This window comes from Embiotoca jacksoni, unplaced genomic scaffold, assembly GCF_022577435.1.
Source record: "Embiotoca jacksoni isolate LCO1_2020_lvr unplaced genomic scaffold, fEmbJac1.0.p SCAF_30, whole genome shotgun sequence".
In the NCBI taxonomy this organism is placed as follows: domain Eukaryota; kingdom Metazoa; phylum Chordata; class Actinopteri; family Embiotocidae; genus Embiotoca; species Embiotoca jacksoni.
The window spans coordinates 956,316-969,182 of NW_027185382.1; the positions used below are offsets into that span (position 1 = coordinate 956,316).

Sequence of the window (12,867 nt, forward strand, 5' to 3'; positions counted from 1 at the left end):
TCATTTCTGTTTATAGAATCTAATTAACAAATATAATAGAGACACTAAATGTCCCAGTTCCTTAAACATTTGTCTCGTTTTGCCTAAACAATGTTAAATATAGATTTGAATGGCAGTGATGGATGCATTCATATCCTTTTGAAAACACTAAAATGTTTAATTCAGGAAAAATATAGATTTCAGTTAATATTTTCATAGTTGCAACTATTTATAAACCAGAAAAAAAACATTTAATTCATACTTTTCTATTGTCACGAGGGTTTAAATTCCTCTCACTGTAACACCACACTGCCATCTTGTGGTAAACTACAAACAGCTCATCCAAAAAGCTAAATATGAGCTTTGAGATGCTTTCTAATTTATTTTCTGGTAGTCTGCTAAATAATAACTAATTAGTCAATTTATTGAATTTTTTTTTTGTCTTAAATAACTTCATTAAGCATTTGCTAGTTTTCGAATTTGTTTAGTGTTTATTGAACAAAATCTTAAACATTACCTGGTCATAAAATGTTAATTACGAAAAGAAAATTAGACTAATATTAGTAGACTAAATCAGTTCGGTAAAGTTTGGATCAGGAGAATGTCAATAGGTGTAAACAGCTTTATTAGAAAAGAAGACAGAGACATTATCTCTCATTGAGAGTCATTTTTCAATAAAACCAAACACCATGGGACGAGCTCGACAAACTGCTGCTCTGCATGGTTTATTCGTGGTCGACACAGCAGCCGTTAAACTGTGCGTAACACTCCGACGGCTCCTGGAGGAGACCTAAGCCGTTCAGCCTTTTACGAACAGAGCTCTGTTACACGTCATCTGCTTTTTAATACTCCTCCCCTTCTTCATCTTCTTCAAATGAGTCAATGCCAACCTCTTCGTAATCCTTCTCCAGGGCGGCCATGTCCTCTCTGGCCTCTGAGAACTCTCCCTCCTCCATCCCCTCCCCGACGTACCAGTGAACGAAGGCCCTCTTGGCGTACATCAGGTCGAACTTGTGGTCGAGTCGGGCCCAGGCTTCGGCGATGGCGGTGGTGTTGCTCAACATGCACACGGCCCTCTGCACCTTGGCCAGGTCTCCTCCTGGCACCACAGTGGGCGGTTGGTAGTTGATACCCACCTTGAAGCCCGTAGGGCACCAGTCCACAAACTGGATGCTGCGTTTGGTTTTGATGTTGCCGATGGCCACGTTGACGTCTTTGGGCATCACGTCCCCCCGGTACAGCAGGCAGCAGGCCATGTACTTGCCGTGACGGGGGTCACATTTCACCATCTGATTGGCTGGCTCGAAGCAGGAGTTGGTTATTTCAGCCACAGTGAGCTGCTCGTGACAGGCCTTCTCTGCTGAGATAACTGGGGCATAGGTGGCCAGGGGGAAGTGGATACGAGGGTAGGGCACCAGGTTGGTCTGGAACTCCGTCAGGTCCACATTCAAGGCTCCATCGAAGCGCAGAGAGGCGGTGATGGAGGAGACGATCTGGCTGATGAGGCGATTCAGGTTGGTGTAAGATGGGCGCTCGATGTCCAGGTTCCTGCGGCAGATGTCGTAGATGGCCTCATTGTCCACCATGAAGGCGCAGTCAGAGTGCTCCAGGGTGGTGTGGGTAGTCAGGATGGAGTTGTAGGGCTCCACCACGGCTGTGGACACCTGAGGAGCCGGGTAGATGGCAAACTCCAGCTTGGACTTCTTGCCAAAATCAACTGAGAGCCGCTCCATGAGCAGAGAGGTGAAGCCGGAGCCGGTTCCTCCTCCGAAGGAGTGGAAGACCAAGAAACCCTGGAGCCCCGTGCACTGGTCAGACTGAAGGACAAAAGGTACAATTTAAGAACAGTATTTCCTATTTTAATCATCCCATACTCTGAATCAGTTTTAACTAATGCCATCTTGTTAATACTGTGAAACCTCTGTAAATCCTGGCCTCTCCCCGATAATTACTTAAAGAAAAAAAATCTGTTGAAAACTTCAGATGTCGGCAGCCAGAGTCTCCCGCAGCCCTTCTTACCAGTTTGCGAACCCTGTCCAGAACAGAGTCGATGTGCTCCTTCCCGACGGTGTAGTGGCCACGGGCGTAGTTGTTGGCCGCATCCTCCTTCCCTGAGATCAGCTGCTCGGGGTGGAACAGCTGGCGGTAGGTTCCTGTACGAACTTCATCTGAGGGACAGAGACAGGATGGAATTCTGTGAATCACAAAAATCTAAAAAAATTCCTTAAATAAATAGGGACCAAAACACTGAAAGTCTCCCAGACAGTAGTAGTCTGCAGACCTACATACAGTATCTGACCTTTTTCACCGCAGAAATTTTTTACTTATCAAAAGCATAAAAAGCTAATGTTTAACTAATAACATGAACTATGGTTGTGTTCCATTTGGGGTTGCCAATAAGTCAAGTAAAGCAAACAATATGTACAATACCAGGGCCCTGACACCGAAATATAAATAAATTGCATGCAGCCATATGTTTTTACAGTAGTGCTTGCAAAACTAGAATAAAAATTTGCATGAAAAATTTGTGTTCTGCCTGGATCTGATTGGCTGATTTAAACTGAAGTGGGCGGAGCCTGAGCTTGAAAGGAACTTTGACCAGGATGTAAATTAATGTAAACATCAAAGCTGTGAATTAATTCACTTTTATGACAACTGTAGTCGTGGCACTATATGTTAACATAGATAATGATCAGCTTCTTCAATCTTTATAGCTTTACGGCTTTGTAGACTTTACAGCTTCCTTCTCTGTCTAACCCTTAAAGTCTCCTTAAACCTGCAATAACTGATTTTTGTTCACTGTGTTACGATACGACATGGAGCTAGAGAGGAAATTGACGTGTACTGGACAGTAAAACATACAAAAGCTGATTAATCTAATTTTTGTAGGGCTTTAGACTGCAGTGGAAAATCAGATAACAAGAAAACTTTTAGCTTTTTGAAAACTAAACGTTTTAATGCCTTTTAGGGAAGGTGCAGGTATTGTTTTCTCTTGAACTATAAGTTTTCTCTTGAACTATAAGTTTTAACCACCTTAACCCTGAAGTTACTTCACCAGAAAAGCTGGTTCAACTCAAAATGTTTCCACAAATAAACATTCCCACCACTCTGAGGTCTTTAACTCCTAAAAAGTCACTCCCACGTAGAAATGTTGTCTGTAAGACTGTGAAGCGGCAGGTTTCTACTTAAAGAAACATAACAATTCTGTTCCTGTTTTACCCCAAAACTTAAAGAAAGCCCTCACCGATAACCGTGGGCTCCAGGTCAACAAAGATGGCTCTGGGGACGTACTTCCCGGTGCCGGTCTCACTGAAGAAAGTGGTGAAGGAGTCGTCGTAGCCTCCGGTGGGCTTGACGCTGGGCATCTGACCGTCTGGCTGGATGCCGTGCTCCAGGCAGTACAACTCCCAACAGGTGTTGCCCATCTGGACACCAGCCTGGCCGACGTGTATGGAGATACATTCGCGCTGTGGAGGGAAAAAGAAGACATTTTAGACATTATTATTATTATTTACTCATTATTTATTAAATCTAATACATCTTATAGACATTTCATGCCTGATTGCGGACTCTATTTCACCAATTTCAAGCTGCAAAATCTCAGTTACCAATAAATGAATCATGCAAACCAAAATAAATGGAAATTTAAGGGGCAAACCATTTAACTGGATAGCTTAATGCCAACATTTCTCCTTTTAAACCTGTCCTGACCTGCTGAAAATGACAGTTGAGGGCGTGGAAAACTGGGTGGAGTCAATATTTGTACAATAACCTGATTTCTGTCGATTAAAACTTCCCGTTTGCGTCTGAAAACTAAAAGTTTCAGACATGCTTGCGAGGAGGATGCGACATATCCAATCAAGCGTCACTGATCTAAATAAGTGAGTCGCGGTGATTAGCACAGTCGTGTTATCGTGTCTGCAGGGGCCAAAGTGCCTCCACACCCTGCTCAAGTATTTGTAGTTCCTCATAAATGATGTGGGTGGCAGTGGAGGGTGCCTGCATGCAGAGGGCAGAAACCAGTTTGGTCTCATCATTTGGAAGTAAAGTTTGTCCTGAGGGAGTTTAACATATGTTTAACTGGCCTTTCAAGAGGAGATAAAAGACGAATGCAAATGTGTGGCACAGGGAGTATCAGATAAATTCTGACTGCTCATTACTGGCGTCAAAGGACATTTTTCTCTTCACCTTAGTGAATGGTATTCATAAATTTGTGTTATTACATCAGGAATCACAATAATAAATGTCATGCGTTCCGCTGCTTTGTCCCAACAGTGTTTACATTACTGCAGCAGTTTATCTGTCAACAAAAGGCCAGCTGGCAGCGGAAATATGAAAGCACGCATGTCATGTGTTGCTGTCAAGACACCATCCATACCTGCCAAGACACGAGTGTAGGTAAACCAAACCCTGTTATAATTTTGTATGATAAAAATGTTCATGTTTACTGAAAGTATCCCAAAGAAAAGAGGCTGCCATCTGTTGCTGACGTCTGACCTCATTTTAAAGGTGAGCCGCTGAAATATTCACATTGTTGTGGAATTCTTCTGATGGGAGCATCTCTTTAAACCTAAAAAAAAAAAAACTGACAGGAAACTCATTGTGTTTTTCTGGCGTGACTTTTATTTTAGAGACACCAACAATGCAGCCAAATGTGTCTTTAAAAATAGAAGCCTGATTGTCAGCGTTGAAGCATGTTTGAGAAGATGAAATAGTTTTACTGCACAGATTTTATCAGGAGTTTTTGGACGTAAACTAGCGAAAAATACTGGATAAATAGTTACAGCATCTTCCACCAGTCTGCAGAGGTCAAACCAAACAGACTTGCTGGTGTTCAACCGCCTCGAGCTCTAACTTAAAAGCTTCAATACTTCACGAACAGGATTTCAGTATTTATTTTTCAGCGTGTCTTTTGTCTTGTTTTGAATTTTGAGCTCCTGACCTATCCCGCTTCCCCCCTCTTTTCAAAAGGCTCGTGATCTGGATGGAGGAGGGGTCTCTGTGACATGGGAGTTGCCAAGTATGGCGATGGCAGCCAGCTCAGCAGCCAGCTATTTTCAGTTAAGTGTCATTCACACGACTCGCAGAGAGCAGCAGCTCAGTTTTACCCCACTGACCTGTTTGGATTCCCAGACCTCTGCACATTGTACACTCAAACTACAGACAGCTCCTCAGATCAGAACATTTACAGAGTCTCTGCAGAGGACTGACTGAAGAGTACAGGATGTGACTAAACTCGTATGAGGCTGTTTCAACTGCTGCCTCTGTATGAGGAAGCGGTGCTCTGTTCGGTTGCTGGTGTTGTAACACGTCACACACATTCAGACACACAAACTGAAATTTACACTTCCAGGCAAACAGGTCTAAACTGAGAGATTATCTGCTTCCTGTATCTTGTCCTGACCAAACCGACGTCACGTTTGACGTCAGGATTTCAACAGAGGAAACCTAAAAACACAGAGAGGCTTTGTGCTGTGTCTGTGGCCTAAAAAATATATATAAAAGTGGATTTGAATCAGAAAATTGTTTGGAGTTTCCTGGTTTTTCACATGGAAGTGAACTGGAGGGATGTTGTTCATGTTTTAATACTTTTTTGGGCGTATTTCCAACTTGTGTTTCCTCACACAGAGGCCTGAATGGTCGAACACAAACAGCAAAACCAAAGAACACCACAAGATACAAATTTTCTCCCTATAAACTCAACCCAACAGCAATTTCTGAGGTGGAGCTGAAACTCTAAAGGCAGGATAACCCTCCACATCTCCTCCTCCACAACAGGAAGTGTCTCCGAAACCATTTGTGAAACACTTGTCTTGCCGTTAACACCTAAAAAAAAAGCCTTCTTTTTATTCACTCATGTCTCTTTTTGCTTTTCAGGTGACCAGCAAACATTACGACATTCGCTGTTTATCACAAAGGAACAAAGTCAAAAGGAGAAGGTCAGTGTCCTGTCGTCTTACTGAGGAATAAACTTCTGAGCTTGTAAACTGCCATGTGCCTTTATCAGAAGTATGAGTGTTAGTTGTATATTGTTCAGGTTTATTTAAAGTAAACGTATTCAAAACACCCAAAAGCAGTAAATTCAGCAGATTATCAGCACACTGTTGAACAAATAGACGTGTAAAACACACAAGCAGCTGCTTGAAGCCACATCAGCATTCTTAACCGACCGGGCAAACAAGCACGCCCTCCTGACAGCCAGTCCTAAGGTCCCCCATATGGAAACAGTTAACCTCTGCTGGCGGCATGTTTCCACCGATCAACTTTGTTTTTCTCTCTTTTAAACACTCTGCTCTTTTAAATGCTCTGAGTGGTGAACTTTATGTGCTGAAGCAGCACCAAAAATATTTTTCAGAAGCAGCCTGGGGCCACTGAAGTAGAAACAAAAGACAAAACCTCAGGCTTGTTCCACATTTTGGAGGGAAGTATGAAGATACAAAAGGAAAACTACGATTACTGCAAAAGTTTCAAATATGTCTTACAGTTCTCCCGGTGGCACATCAAATACTAAAAATTTAGCTTTTTTTGGTGTTAGTTAAGAAATAATGCCTGCCGCTAATAATTAATAATAGTAATAATGACTAAATACTCACCATTGTGCTGTTTTGATTGGCCTTTTTGGAAGAGAGGTTGAAAACTGCAGTATCTCACAGTGCACCTATAATGAGATCTCTGTGAGTGAAGTCCCATCAGTGTGTGTCGCACATACTTTTATAGTTACTACAGGAGGAGGAGGAGAGGTGGAGCCAGCAACAGCTGCAACTTTGGTCTCCACATCCTTTTATTTTTTCTTTCAGTGAGATGGGACTTCCTGTTTGGCCTTTTCAGAATAAAAGCACAGCCAAAGAAAGCTCCAGTCGTAAAAAAAAATACATATATTTATGTAGTTTAGTATGACTCCTGTGATGTGAGGTAAGAATTACTAATCTCAGCTCACATTATGAAAACAACTACACTTTAACGACACTTAAACTTACAGAATTTCCCCATTTAAAGAGACTTTAGCATCAGTGAAGCAAGCCAACACGTGTGACGCAGTGAAAAAATGTGAACAGAAACAAAAACTGAATGCATGGAGCGTGGCAGGGAGGGTGCAATAGATGCAATATAATACAAACAGCATCCATAAACCAGACATTTAAAAGGAGCTTTGAAAGTAGATTCACTTTAGAGGTATCTGCGGAAAAATATTGTGCATCTCTTTACTATAAGAGGAAATTCTTTTTACAACAAGGCAGCATAATATATATGCAAAATCATTTTACTCTCCTTGTGGCAGTGCCGGTTACAACCACTAGATGGAGGCCTTATTGTTTGCATTTATTGTCCAGCACTCTTAAACAAACACAGGTCACTGCCACAGTTTACAGTGTTTTGCTGCCGAGTGTTTTATTTCCTTGAGGAAACAAACAGATTTAAAAAACAGGATGTTTCTATATTTTAAACAAGGGCAACTTATCTGTGTCTGAGATGCATATAATCTGAAAATAATCAGATAAATAAATGAGGTCACATTTATTGGAACTTAATGTGCTGTTGTTGGTACAACAGAGCTAAAAGCAACTTTAGCAGAGATAACAGGAAGTGTGAGGAGGACGAGATAGTAATCCAAGTCCATTTTCACATCTGAGTCTTCCTCATTAACAGCAGCAGAAACCGACACAGATGAAGTGTTTATTTGCTCCTGTTTCTGTGGCTGTTTTCTTTCCATAACTGTGTTTTTGTTGTGTTGTAATAAAGTCATGACATTTTGGTATTAGCGAGGAAAACTCTTTGTGAACTTCAGCTGTCCATCACTCCTTACAGTAACGCAGAGCTGATCCAGGAGCCTTCAGAGGCCTGAGCTCATCACACCAGGCCTTCAGCTCTGAATGTAAACATCCTCATAATCCTCAAACAAACCCCTGAGTCCTCCTCAGCCTGTTGCTCCAATCCTCTTCAAACGCTCCCCTCAGCATCTCTCTTTTTTTTTTTTGGAAAGGAGAGATAGTTTGCGATAGACGGATAGTGGAGATCTTTTTCATGTGTTGGGTTTCGTCCTCCTCCCCTCGGAGGTCCACAGATGACTTTTCTTTATAAACTCGTTCTTTCCCTCCAATCTTCTGACAGTTTTGCAGCTTTTCTCCAGTTAGAACGTGATAAGAACACCAAACCTCCATTTTAAGTCACTTTATTTATAAGAACAAGCAACACGTGTATAAAAAGCAGAGATGACTTAAAGGTTTCAGTATTTCTTTCAGCGGTTCTTTTGGGGTTTTAAAAGTTTGGTCTTGGCCAGTTGTTTTGATTATTTTGCGCGATTCTTTTCTTTGAAAAATGCCTCAAAAAGGAGGATTTGCTTCAACAAATTGCCTGTTTATATCTGAGAAAACTGTTAGGAATGTTCTCTTATTTCAAGATTAATTGGGCAAATAGTTTGAAATTCAGTGGCACTTGAATTCAAACATTGTGGCCTGTTTGCCGAGAAATAGTTGAATCCTTCTCAGCTGGTGAAAAAGTGAAAGAATTCCATATTTCTGCAAAAACTTTCTCTAGTCTAAGTGTGGAGATGCATTGTGGGAAATGTGGGCTGTGCAACTGTGCCCCCCCTAACAAAGGCTAAAGTTAAACCTTTTATAGTTTACATCTAAATTTTGCATATTTTTCTCCAAATGTACTGCAGTTACAAAATAAAATTCTAACAAATACAATTATAAATAGTGATATAATACAAATAAGTTGCCCTCGTTTCATGAATTTGTTACCTGTGATACCTTAAATATCAACATGTTACAGTTAGCTCCAATTACAGCCTGACAGAGCTGCTTGCATGGCTGCAGACTTGCTTAATGCTGCAGATATGTTTGCAGGTCTGGACCTCAGGGTGGCAGTACAACACATTTCTCATTTTAACCCTTTAAAGACTGTTAGTAAAGTCATCTGATTTAGCGTACAAGAGCTGCCAGTCAAACTTCATTTGGTTTAAACTAAACATCCTCAGTAGAAACTGTGCAACTAAAGAAGTTTGCAATACAGTAAATCCCTACTGCACAGTATTACAAAATTCCTGGGAATACATCAGCTAGATTAAAAAGATGAAGTGGGATATTTTGGGTGCTTGATGCATCACTTGGGGTCCTCTGTGTGTCTTGTGTTTTTTGTCTCCAGGCTGAAATAATCCAATCCACTGATTCAAGTGTTCAGACGTCTGTTTGTCCTGTTAGCACAGAATGCTAATTTCAGTTGTAACTGAGAGTTGAGAGGGACTCCCTGAAGGATTTACCCCCAGAAATAAGGACGTCTAATCCCCTCCAATTATTGCCTGTTGTTTCAGCAACAGGAAGATTTAGAGAAAGAGTTGCTAAGTGGACTTTTCATCTGAATTTATCTGTTAAATATAAAATCCACTGAGGGATTTCCTAAACAAAGAGTCAGTTTCAAGTGATTTGTGTTGATCTGACAGGAATAAATGGCTCTATTTATTTTTTAATGTGGTTTTAAAGTGAAACTATCAGTTTTCTAGACAATTGTGTATTAATATCACAATCCAATATGTTCAAATATGAATTAGAAGATCAGTCTAGTTAATTTTGTCAAACATAAAACAAAACTCCTCTTAAAAACCTCTTTAACATGCAGAAAAATAGAAGAAACCTTAATATATCTCCATGCTGTGAGTGTGATGGTGGACCAATCAGAGTAATTATTCTCTTTTGCTGAGGATGTAGGCCTAATTAATAGTAAACTGTCGGATCATGCAGCTTTACATGATAAAATGTCTTAAGCAGGAGCTTTGAGGAGGATGTTATGGATATAAATATGTGATTTTACATCACATTATTCGTATAAATTTTGTATATATGATTCATGAAAAAAATAACAGGGACAAAGCAAAAATGATTTGGGGGTTACGATCTAAAATCACAGACACCGAATTCAATCCACATGAACTGATGACACATTTTACGTTTTTACCTGCATCGCTGTCATCGATGTCCCCGTCCATCTGTCTGTTTCTGGTTCATCCGGTGACGGCTGTGTTTCTATAACATATCTGATACTATAAATGATAATTGCTGAGATAACTTGTCCAGTTTTTCCAATCTAAGCATGCAATCATCTAATCATTGTCCATTATAACTTGCTTTAATATCATAGTGAGGAATTTATTTTTGGATTACCCATAGACTCATGCTTAAAAGAAAATGACTATTGATTATTGAAAATGCTTGAAATAATGACCTGTGTGACGATAAAGATTGAAAACAATTCAAATTCACCTCGTGGAGGACGGCCAACAAAGCTCCATGTTTTTGTCTGTGAGTCTCTAAAAGCGGCCTGGTGAATGTCAGACGAGCTGCCAATTTCAAATGGAAAGTTTTAATTTATAATTACGATTGAAGGATGCAATCAGTAATCTGTAATAATCTGCAATGGATTACACGTTGAAAGTAACCCTGCCTATAAACCTGTCTGCAGTGGTCTTGATGCTCGCGGTCTCTGGGCTGCCAGCGATAAGGGCTGAGCCGTATTGAAGATGGATGGATGCAGAGATCAAAGTCGCAGCCTCAGAAAAACCCCACAAGTCGTGCATTCCAGATAAAATACTTGATGCTGCTGTTCGGCCACAGCCGGCCTGAGGGCTTCAGGATCCCGAAAAACAAGCTGTGTCTGGTGGAAGCTGAGCTGTGACAGACAGTCAGAGGTGTGTTCTCACTGACCTCTCACCACCTTTATTTTAGGAGGATACAGGTCATGGGATTGGAAACCATTGGTCTCAAAATAGCAAGACCTACCTTCCTTTCTTTCCCCAGACAGGATTGTCTATATACTTTTGGCTACATAGTGTATCACAGCACAATACATACTGTAGTAGCGTGACGTTGGCGTATGTGTGTGGAGCTGTGAAATGACTGTGGATGGATAAAACTCCAATAGGCTCTCCAATGTTCCTGTGGAGTTCCAGTCTGACTCGTGGCCGTGACCTTCCTGCCCCTCACGGAGTCTTTCAACCATCCATGTTTATAAAACTGCAACAGGAACTTGCACTGTTTTGCTGTGAAACATCTGATATTGTATTACACTCTCTCTGCAGCTGTCAATCACCATCATCATCAGAATAAATTGGACATTTCTCAGATACTGTTATCGATCGGTTTCTATCTCAGCCCGCCATGCCGGAGCACTGAACAGCCTCCGATATCGATCTGGAGGCCTATTAAATCCTCCTCGGGAACATCAGCCCATTAAGACCTTTTTCAAACTATGCAATCAATTTATTCTGCCCCGTAGGAAGAAAAAAAAAACATATTTGCAGAGTACAAATCAGCTGAGATGATTTCTAATCATTTAGATATATTTGACTCACATGTTCAAGGTGCTGTTTTAGGGGATCTTGTTTTCACCTCAAAAAGCCGACATACATTCAGTTTTTATAGAATTTTAATAATGCTGGGAGGCTTTTGAAACATTAGTATGAGCGACAGGAGGTCATAAGTTTCATGTTCCACACCAGTATGTTCATGTCTTTCCTCTGATTGGCTCTTCTTGTTGCAGGTTCTGAATTCAGGGCCTTAATCTCCGCTAACAGCAGCAGAAACGGACGTCTTTAATGTCACGTCTGACCGAAGGGCAGCAGAAATGTCAGGCTGCCAACGGCCATAAAACACACACACACACACACACACACACACTTTTCCTCCTCCTCCTTTCTCCTTTGTTTTGTGAAAAACTGCACATCACTGTGACCTTTGACCTTTACGTATACAAATTTATTTTTGCTGAGTTTCATGACGCTCAGCTCCTTTAATAAAAACACGGACAACATAGCTGATAAAAAGACAAAAAATAATTGACTAGTCACAATATAATCCCTCGTAGTTCTTAGATTACTAATTAGTTATCTGCATCCATATTTAATTTTGACTGCATTAATTTTAGAGAATAAGTTGTGCAAACATTTATTATAATGTTCTGCACATTTTTATGCAAAAGTGATCAATTAACTGTCCTTTAAAACATGTTTTTTATTTTTATTTTTTTTATTTTGCTATCTTAAACTGTAGAATAGATAGGCCTACAAACAGGAGTGGGTAGTTAAATTGTAGTGAGTTTGGTATCTTATCTTAAATAATAAAAAAAAATTATGTTGATTATAAACTCCCTGAACACACAGAATGAGCTTTGTACATTAAGAAAATGGCATGAATTAAATGCATGCAAGATAACTGTACCTTTAAATTTAAAATTGTGTGATTTTCATGCATAGTTACAGATATTTCATTTGAAAGTATTATATTTAGTTGTCTAATAATAGGCATTTGAGTCAGGAAATGGTTTATTTATTTAAAAAATAAAATAAAATGAGGACCCCCTTGGATTTCCGCTGTCAAAAATCCAAGGTCTAAAAATAAAATAAAATAAATGATTGAAGGTCCAGCAGTCCGGCAGCAGCAACTCAGTTTACATCATCATTTATTTATTAAAGCATGGACAATGACAGCTTACTCTGAGAACACAACAGACCATGAGAGACTACTATTATTATTATTTGACTAATATATGTTAGAACCAACCTAAACATGAAGCGACGCACTGGTCTCGTATCAAAATGCCTCTGTACAAGCTGAGAAGCAGCAGGAAGTGTAAAATAAGGCTCCTCACCTGGCAAACATGAAGATTCAATCACTTACATTCCATCATATTAAAAAATTATTTCAGTCCTGAAATGAAATTGATCCTCTTCTGATCTACGGGGGGAAACTCATCAGCATGCTTCAGTTTATTTTTATTAAGGAGTTAAAGGTAAGTGGTCTCACTTCTCCTTCTTATTTCACTTGTTAGAAAAATTGTGCAGTGATTTACCGGCTCAGTATTAGTATTTAAAATGTTTGTATGCGGTGCACAGAG

At 40.2% G+C, this 12,867-nt stretch overlaps 1 protein-coding gene and 1 long non-coding RNA gene across 3 annotated transcripts; one reads left to right on the forward strand and one right to left on the reverse strand.

The window, feature by feature from the left end:
- Positions 1-586: 586 nt before the first annotated feature.
- LOC138207218 (tubulin alpha-1C chain-like) lies at positions 587-6,682 on the reverse strand. Its single transcript, XM_069164309.1, has 4 exons — positions 6,573-6,682; positions 3,224-3,446; positions 1,999-2,147; positions 587-1,796 (listed from the first exon to the last, which is right to left on the reverse strand). Exons 1-4 carry the CDS (start codon positions 6,573-6,575, stop codon positions 822-824), a joined length of 1,350 nt encoding a protein of 449 aa, XP_069020410.1. The 5' UTR covers positions 6,576-6,682; the 3' UTR covers positions 587-821.
- LOC138207219 (uncharacterized) lies at positions 3,441-11,890 on the forward strand. 2 transcript variants are annotated; one of them, XR_011179013.1, is made up of 5 exons: positions 3,441-4,377; positions 4,951-5,039; positions 5,608-5,918; positions 10,438-10,663; positions 11,515-11,890. It is a non-coding gene; the product is annotated as an uncharacterized lncRNA (long non-coding RNA). The 2 variants fall into 2 exon arrangements; XR_011179012.1 differs by lacking the exon at positions 11,515-11,890 and having other exon boundaries at positions 10,438-11,087.
- Positions 11,891-12,867: the final 977 nt, after the last annotated feature.

Coding starts and splice junctions, on each gene's coding strand:
- LOC138207218 (XM_069164309.1), bottom strand. Junction 2,148..3,223: donor CCTGGAGCCCACGGTTATCG/GTGAGGGCTTTC, acceptor TCTGTCCCTCAG/ATGAAGTTCGTACAGGAACC. Junction 1,797..1,998: donor TGGACAGGGTTCGCAAACTG/GTAAGAAGGGCT, acceptor TTTGTCCTTCAG/TCTGACCAGTGCACGGGGCT.